Below are 9275 nucleotides of genomic sequence, written 5' to 3'. Positions count from 1 at the left end.
AGGATAAACCAAAAAATAATATTGCATGTTAAAAGTTATTATCTATACAATAATAAAAAAGCAAAACATAACACTTCTGCTAAAGAAAGCAGAACAATCTTCCTCACTAGCCATTACTATAGTATTCAGAGAAGTTTTTCAAAATTAAAGTCTTTATTGGAATATATTCCAAAGCAGTTAAGTCATCTCATGACTGAACGAAAATAGCCATTTATCTTTAAAAAAAAAGTCCCAAGATGGTTCCAAAATGCACTGAAGAGCTTTTTGACAAAATATACATTGCAGTAACTCATATCTTGCAGTCACTAATTGACTTGTTAATAAATAAGATTGTGAACAAAACATTTTTTATACATAACATTTTAGGCTTCCCCATATTTGCAAACTAAATTAATGACTACACACACCTGCCGCTTTTTAAAACAAATCGTGAAGACCCGTGCCGAAAACATTTCTCTAACATTTCTCTGCAGTGCATCCTCTGACATCATCAACAAACCCCCGCCCCCGCCCCCGAAAACAAAACAAAAACCAAAACAACACAATGAGTAACAGTAGAAATAATGGTAGTAATACAATAATAATTATGATAATGACAGGATGATTTATATAAAGCAACACTGATAAAAGCAGATATCATAAAGGACCAGCTATCAACAATGAAATATACAGATTACATTCCTTCAGGGTTTCAGAGTAGAGGGAGCCCACGTGAGGAGGACGTTTAGAACTGAGCTAGGAGACGGACAGTCTCCTCTTTGTAAAACAGAAACGTAAAATCACACTCTTGTCTACAGGAAAGTTATATTATTTAGCGTTCAACAGTAAGATGAAGAAAGCTAAATAATAGTGATTATTATTTAGCTTTCGACATCGGTCATTAGTAATTTGAGTGAATCTTGGTGAAGGAGTCAAACCTTTAGAGAGATGTAAATCCATGATGCATGTAAAAGTTAAGGAGTATGGTTTGGGAGGAGTTACATGCTAGATTAATCCATCCATAACCATACACATATTTTGTCTAATGTACACTTGCCTTCTAATGGTGTAAACACACAGAGCTCAGGTCAGTGGTTATATAGTGTTGCAGTTAAGTTAAAGGATAATTTGCATCAAGCCTCCAGTTGAGGAAACATTCAGAGCCTGTCCGCAGGCAGCATGTTTAGTTCCAAAAGAAAGAAATATGGCTATGTGGATGCATGATGCCGAGTCTTGAATGTAGTGAATCTTACATGTCCAGTATACGCCCGCTGTGACCGTGGTCCAGTCCTGCAGGCTGCCCAAACGGCTCAGTTAAAAGTCAGTGATACACCTGGACAGCGTCATGGGAGAAAGGTACTGTGGCTTTGATCCTGAAAATATTAAACTAGCAGGAAATCAAAGTTACATACACGTGAATTAAGAACACAAACCAAAATCAGACTGAGATGCAGTGTGTGAGGAAATGGTGGAGATGAGTCTGCAATCCCCCATTTCAAGCATCCACCTCCCTGTAGGAGTGGAAGGTGCCAAGAGTGGGATGGATTTGTCCGCTCAGTGGAGCCTGCCGCCCCTCACAGGCTGATTCAGTGCAAGAGGCCTTCTTACGAAAAGGGGACTGGGAGTTTTAGCTTCTTCCGTGGTTCTCTTCTTCTGCGATCATCAACAGTCCCCATTCAGACTTTTTCTGTGATCCTTTCAATATTACAAAACACATGTTCACGATTCAGTCCGGCCACATTCCTTTAGCAATCCACAATTTAAATGTCTTCTTTCGTACAAAAATGTCCACAGAAAACTGCCAAGTCCCCTCCGTTTCAAAGAAGTTGGCGAGAGCTATGTACAGATAGGGTGATATGTCATATATGAGCGTGTACGGTAACGGTTGGTTCACTGAGGTCTAGGTTCTCCGTGGACTCTAAAGCGGTACATGCAGGTGTACTCTGGATGACCCCAGTTAGACAGCACCCGCACCTCGATGATCTGGAAGGCCCTGTCATTCTGCTCCTAAAAGAAACAAAGGGGAATATTCAGGACACACTGGCAGACAACTGATTTTTATTTCTGATCGGTTACAAGGGATACTTCAACTAGATTTGTATCATAACAATGCGGGAAGAATGTGTTAAATGAACTGTGGAACACTTCCCTCCATCTCACCGGTGCCCAGCTTAGGCGAAACTTTTGCTGGCTCTTGGGCTGTTGCTAGACCTACAGGCTGTACTTATGCACTTTCATATCACCTGCTACCCATCCCACCATCACGAACCCAAAGAATATAGAAGTGCATCAAGGGAAAGACTCGCCTCTGTCTCTCTGAAACTCAGACGAAACCCATTCAAAAGGCAAAACTAGGCAGTGCTGATCAAATTACACAAAAGTTTTAAGAAAAATTTCTTTAATGCCTTGAATATCAAAAGTTTGTCTACAAGAAGTAGGCACAATACTGTTTACTGCATAGTAAATACAGTCTGAAAAAAAAGGAAAGAGATCAAACAGTAAAACTAAGCAGTGCTGATGTAAAATGTAATGTATGTACAAATATTATCCAAGATTCTGTTACTGCGTGCGTTGCCTATTTCTCACCTCAGATGTTTTCAGTTACATGTTTTATTTAGCTTTCTGTTAACTGTAAAACAAGATAGTTTGTTGCAAGCTGGCCGATGTTGTCTTGAATGAACAGGTCACTCAGCAGTGGGAGCATGTATTAGTCTGGTGCAGCACAGTACAGCCTGGTAGTTGTAGGTTTTCAACCTCTTGAGCAAAAGCGAATCCCAAAGTCTTATTCTCTATTTTCTCTGCTCATAAAGCACCAATTTCAAGTGTTTCTGCTGCATAGACAGCCTAGTTTTATGAAAAGATCATTTTTCCAGAGGTGAAATACTTCTAAGTTACCATGACAGGAAAGGTTTGCAGTGACTCTCCATCTTCCTCGTATACGTAGTGCCCCAGCAGCTTCCCTTCTTCCTGGTACTCATCATCGAGACCCTGTATGCAAAAAAACATCAGTGAAAACCGGCATTTATCACTGTGCCCAGTTGTAAATTTTTTTTCTTTGTATTTTTCTTTGTATCTTTCTTACAAAAACAGTGAAGTTGCGTGGGGCGCTGGTGATGTTTCCGGTCGGCGACAGGGCCTTGGGTATGTGCTCCACACAGAAGGATGTGGGCAGGATCCTCAGGGACAACCGGATCACCAGATAACCCTGAGAGCCTTTGAACGCCCAGCAGTTACCCGGGTATACGTCGGGCTGAGGACAGAAAGTGAGGGAAAAATATCTAAATAAGTTCAATAACAGCAGCCAAGACTTTTGAAAAAGCGTTCCTACTAATTCCTATTTTAAACCTTTAATATTAAGCTTAAAGAATAGGTTCACAATTTTCAATATTCAAGTCCGTCTTAAAACAATATGTACCCTGATGAAAATTTTAACAGGTCTGGCAGAAATTATTCCTCCTATTCAAACTGGTCCTAAGGAGCTGCCATCTCAATTTGCTTTCAATTCAGTTAGTTTACATGATGTTAGAAAAAGTTGAATTATTGAGTCTGACTAAAACTGGACTTAAAATAGTCCAATTAAATGGCCTAATCGAGCTATAACTGTAGCTCGACTTACAGCAAGTTTTCAAAGTTTATCTGGCCACCTGACTTTTACTTTGTTAATGACCGATGCAAAAAATTGTGAACCTCTCCTTTTACTGTTTTAATGTCTCTCGAGGATATCTCACAGGGAGGCTTACCTGGATGACGACACGTGGAGACTGGGAGAAGTACCAGAGTGGCAGGCCAAACAGACTCATGAGGGCCGTCTTGGTCTCATATGTCTCAGAGCAGCGAGTGCTGAGGATGCTGCCACCTGAACACAACCACACACACACACAAACACAAACACAAACACAAACACACACACACACACACACACACACACACACACACACACACACACACACAGAGAGGTTAAGATGAAGCTGTAAGCTTGAATTTAAAATTAAATGATTACTGAAGAGGACCTAACATGTTCATTTTCAGGCGCATACTTTGATATTAAAAAAAACCACCTTCATTTCCTCATACTGTGCGTGCAGGAACACTGTGCTGTATTCACCCTCTGAGACGCTTCATTTAGTGCGTGTCTCTTTAAGCCCCCCTCCTAAAAAAGCCCAGTCTGCTCTGACTGGTCTGTGTATCTGGGTCTGCCTTATCTCCGTGTCTTTGGGCTGTCATTGCAGCCATGAAATGACTAATGGAGAACAGAAGCACCTTCTATAATATATAATTCCCCATGAAGGCTTCAAAAACACAAGTGGACATATTCCAGCAGGAATCTGATCTGAAATCAGTGAGATGCAGGCAGCTGCTCGGAGGAAGCGAGGCTTTGCCCAGTCAGGCTCTGACATAATTATCTTCTGCTTTCTGCTTAGAAGTGACAAAATTTACATCTCAAAACAGCTTAATATGATATGGTTTCTGGCTTTTGTTTGATATCTAGTGTCGGCAAAAACAGTTGCACATTTCCAATCTGTAGTTAGCACACAGAAGCTCAGAGAGCTCGTGAAAGTCGCTGTTACCAGTTTAAACTCTTGAACTCTTTACGAAAAGGAAGAAATAGTCAAATATTTTTACTGAGCAGCCAAATGGATTTGACAGATATAATCCTGAGTTCAGTCAGTCTGTAACCAGTGTTAATTTTGTTAATGAAAACATACTATTAATAAAAATATCATAGCTAAATAAAAATCACAGCGCATATCTGTGAAGACAAGCCAGTCATAATGTCCAAGCCTGCTATCTGGGGGGGCAGTCGCTCATTAAATTGGGAATCAAAGAGAAATGCATGTAGATGTATGTGTACTTCCTGTGTGTGTGTGTGTGTGTGTGTGTGTATGTGTGCGTAAACCTCTAGAGAGATGATAAAGTACTGCTCTTTCTTTTCTTCTTTGTAAAGACCTTTTCAGCCTGTATCGATAGCGTACAGTCAGGAAACAAGGAAAAATTCAATGAAGGTCCACGTCTCAAAGCAAAGTGCGGTGGCTGTGATTATATGGGGTGCTCCTGAACCACTAGGCTCAAATCCGGGCTGGCAGTGAAGTGACTCTCTCATATAGGTCAACAGACTACTCAATAACACGCCTTACAATGGAGCCAGAGCTTTGCTGTTAATACCCTGTTGTCCTCAAGCCTGACTAATGCCCGCAGCCTTGTTACGTAAGAGACTTACATTAGAGCACAGTGCAGAGCAACAGAGCAGCTATCTTGCCAACCCCCCACCCACCCACCCAATAAAGGGTTAACTTCTGACTTGGATTTGACAGTTCACTGATATCGATGAGAGGCTTCGGTCTTACCTCCGGACTCCAGGGCGTAGTCCACCAGGCCTGTTCGATCCTGGGAGTAGAGTCTCAAAGCATTTTGGACAATCACCTTCACTTGCTGGAGCAGACACCACAAAAGGTAAAGATTAAATAAGAGCCTAAAACCCAACGAAAACAAACATTTCAAAAGGGCTCGGCTTAGATTATGTGATCAAGATGGAGAGCCACAGCGATGATGTTGACAAGAGACGTGTACGTTTATTACCTCTTCTGTCAGTCCCTCAGCGGCAGCAGTGTGCTGGACAGTCCCGGTTATGGTCTGAACGATGGTCTTTGCTTGTGACTGGGCCTCAGTGACAGCTTGTGCCCGGTTCAGCTCCAGCTGCTGGGACACGTTCTTCAGGATGCTCAGCTCCATTGAGGACAGGGAGGCCTGCAGGTCGGGTGTGCTCACGTAGCGCTGGGAAAGCCAGAGGATCAGAGACTCGGGCACCTCGCCCTGCTCCTCTCCTGGCCCACCACTGCCAAAGAACAGGGCCCGCAACTCCTTACGAACCTGGGAGGACACTTGGGCTGATATCTGTGAAGACGACACACAGGAATGTAATGAATAAAAACATGTAGTGGAAACTGGATGACAGGAAAAATTATTTATTTATTTGCATTACATCAAGGATTGATTAAAGGTCCTGTATGCCACAATTAAAGCAGATTTATAGCCCTTTTTACACAGAGATAGCACTATTAAGCTGCTATAAAGTCCCGTTTTTATGCCGTCTTTGCATTTTTCACACAAAAACAAAAGACAGTGGCCTCATTCTGCTCCAGTACATGAATACAGACTGCATTCTGGCATTCTACAATCAAAAGCAATACAGCAATAGCAAGTAATTGCAACCACGGCTGTTTTTGCATCCAAGTTTAAAACAATTATCTATAACATTTTATAAAATAATGCATCATTCTGTTCTCTTAATTATATTCAAGTACTTTTACTAGGACCAAGTTAAAAAATGTCTGATTTTCATGGTATTTAAGGGCTTAAATTTCTGAGTGTCTAATTTAAGTTTTGCAGGTACCACAAACACCTTGTATGAACCCTAACACACACAAAATAAATGTGACATCACTCTCTGCTCAGGACACCATTGCTATATCTTTACACAGTGCCTGTTGTTTGCTGCTGCATCAATGCTCCTAATGTTGCATAGAACTCCTTTAAAGTCTATACAGGAGTCAAAATTTGTGTTACTTACGCTCTCCTGCAGTGTGTCCAGCTGCTCACACTTGCCCTTGCACCCTAAAACACCCTGCAGGTCTTGTCTGATTTTGTCCAGCTCCACCTCGAGCCTCTGCACCTCCACCAGCAGAGCATCATGTTCCTCCTGCTTCACACCCACACTGAATGAAAGACAGACATTAATCTAAGACAGTTTTCTCAAAAAAAAAAAAGAGAATAGCATATAATTAAAAAGATAATGTGAATTTGAAGGCTCCAATTATTTCTTCCTGGTTTTCGTACCTGACAGGAACTGTGTCTGCTGCTGGAGCAACAACCTCCTTCTCTCTCTCCTTCTTCTCGTGCTCATACTGCTGCTGCCTCTGTTGCACCTCCTACAACAAATATAAGGAAGATTACCGAAAAAAAGAACAGACACTGCACACTCATATAACAGTGACATTTTCCCAGGAACACGCTTCCATCTGATAAAGCACCACTGCTTCTTTTGTATACGGACTTGAAACCTGGCACAAACACCACCAGATCTGATTCATTCCTGTTCTTGTCCGTCCTCCGCTTTACCTGTCTGAGCTTGTCAGGATATTCTTCTGTGTTTTTCACACTTGTTTTCTCTATGGTTGTGGTACATTGTTTCACAGTTGTTTTTTTAGTTCTTTTAGCTAATAATTAGACTACAGTCTTTATATGACTGTGTGTTGAATGTTCCCTGTTAATGTTTACCATTCGTCCTAGACTCTTGCATTCTGTACTTCGTTGTGGATTGTAACCTTGTGCTTACTTGCTTTTGTGATTCATCTACTCACTTCTGCTGATGTTTATAAATTGGCAGTTTTAATTGTGCAATTGGATAAGTCAGTTACTGGCCATTAGACATTCAAAGGTCCAGTGTGTAGGATTTAGGGGGATATAAAATGGAATATAATATAAGTTCACAGCCCTTCCACAATGAGCGGTGTTGTTTTACTGTTTGTTTTGCAGAGGAAAAGCCCTCTGTGGATAATTCGGCTCCAGTTAAAAACCTCCTAAATGTCTAGATGAGAAAAAAAGGTGAGCACACATTAACAGATGCTGACCTAGTGTTCTGTTTGGGATGTGCTGAACTGCATGAGAAACTGCTTTGTTAGTGTTTTTACCGGTTTTATTCATCTGGTTGTTTTGTTTTGGAGAGGTGGAGACCTCTGCCGCTGCTGGTAAAAAAACGCTTGAACAGTGAATAATGAAGGAATCCGAAACGGAAGTTCACGCTTAGCACATAGGAGAAGTTTCAGCTGACAGCAATCTGCAATCGTCACCACTAGATGCCACTAAGTCCTACACACTGCTCCTATAAATAACACTGTGTTTAGCCTGTAAAATAACAAATAGCAAAATTTAAGATACATAAGCCATCCTGCCAAACTCTATGCCTTCTTGTAGGTATGATTTCAGGTGTTTTCTCAGTTTGAAATAAAGTGAATCAGCTGTACCTCAGTCTTGGCATTCAGAGCGTTGAGCAGCAATTCTATATGAGCCAGCCGTGCTGCATGACCCTCCTGATGCTGTTTCTGCTGCTCTTCACTCTGCACGGAGTAGAGATAAAGAGAAACAAAAAAGTGAGATACATGTAACCATTTCCATCAAAACATCACTTGACACATGTCCTCATCTCTTTACCTGTGTTCTGTGTGCGTTCTCCTGCTCCAGTTCTCCCCGTAACACACCGAGTTTCGGCTCCAGCAGGGAGGACACCCACAGTCCCAGGCTCTCCCTGTCGGTCTGAGTGTGGAGCTGCTCCTTCAGGGCGCTGTAGAGACCCAAAACTTCCCCGTGATGTTTCTCATGTTTCTGGTCACCCTGCTGGACTCGTTCCCACAGCAGGTTTAACTGGCGCTCCACGCGCTCCAGTCGCTCCAAATCCACAGCAGAGAGCGCCACAGGGGGAAGGAACGACTAGGGAGGAGCAAGTGGGAACAGATACAGAAAACAGTTAAATATTTGTGGTAATTCCAGAACAGTGCTGCCTTGTACCTCACACACAATGGCGGTAGGGATAGGCGATATAACAATTATACTCAATATACTGAAACTTGTTCCACATGGGAGGCATAATCGTCACTTTTTTTGTAAGGCACTGGCATAAGACCACCTTTGGCGTTTCGTGTACAGCATTTGTGTCAAAAAATAAAATCATCAAAAAATGTCTTAAGTTGAAAATGCTTGAATTGCAACATACATCGTGTAATAACTTTTAAACACACTCACAATGGCTCAGTGCTTTCTAATAATAATTTAATGCTATTCAGTGATTTGTCTCTGCATCTTACTGGTGCCTGTGAGACTGGGGTTGCCGGGGTCACCTCCACTGGAGTCTCTGGTGCGGGGACTGGGACTGAGGCAGGAACTGGAGCAGAAGCTGGCACCAATTTCGACAGGAGGGTGAAGGGAGATGCAGGACGCCACTCCGTTAGGTTTATGGCTGGGAGGTAGGCGAGCAGGGCAGCAGTGGACGGACCCCACAACCATAAAGCTGCAGACAGAAAAGAGATGTTGAAAGTCAAACCACATTTATCTGCTGGTTGGTCACTCAAACAAAACCAATATATAAAATATTGAAACAGATATCTAGAATATTTATATTTATAGAAAAGCGGGGGGCCTGGTGGCTCAGTGGATAGAGCGACACCAAATGTGCAGAGGGTGTGTTGTCGCCATAGCAGCCACAGGTTCGAATCTCCCCCTCTCTCTCTCCCTCTTTCACACTC

At 42.2% G+C, this 9275-nt stretch overlaps 1 protein-coding gene across 8 annotated transcripts in view; it reads right to left on the bottom strand.

The window, feature by feature from the left end:
- Positions 1–134: 134 nt before the first annotated feature.
- The window catches only part of sun1b (Sad1 and UNC84 domain containing 1b), a 37773-nt gene continuing 28632 nt past the window's right edge, over positions 135–9275 (bottom strand). For all 8 annotated transcript variants that reach the window (XM_042505627.2, XM_042505625.2, XM_042505624.2 and 5 more), the window contains 11 exons: positions 8838–9040; positions 8188–8463; positions 8001–8093; positions 6814–6905; positions 6548–6692; positions 5557–5871; positions 5325–5409; positions 3720–3835; positions 3062–3229; positions 2875–2967; positions 135–1986 (listed from right to left, as the gene is read on the bottom strand). In XM_042505627.2, coding sequence (XP_042361561.2) covers positions 1870–1986; positions 2875–2967; positions 3062–3229; positions 3720–3835; positions 5325–5409; positions 5557–5871; positions 6548–6692; positions 6814–6905; positions 8001–8093; positions 8188–8463; positions 8838–9040 — 1703 coding nt within the window. In that variant the 3' untranslated portion in view covers positions 135–1869. The remainder of the gene's footprint in view (positions 1987–2874; positions 2968–3061; positions 3230–3719; positions 3836–5324; positions 5410–5556; positions 5872–6547; positions 6693–6813; positions 6906–8000; positions 8094–8187; positions 8464–8837; positions 9041–9275) is intronic.

The sequence above is a fragment of the Plectropomus leopardus genome, chromosome 18, assembly GCF_026936395.1.
Source record: "Plectropomus leopardus strain MGB_pleo_1.0 chromosome 18, ASM2693639v1, whole genome shotgun sequence".
Taxonomy (NCBI): domain Eukaryota; kingdom Metazoa; phylum Chordata; class Actinopteri; order Perciformes; family Serranidae; genus Plectropomus; species Plectropomus leopardus.
Note: the sequence above shows the minus strand (reverse complement) of the source record. Positions and strands in the feature narration are given on the sequence as shown.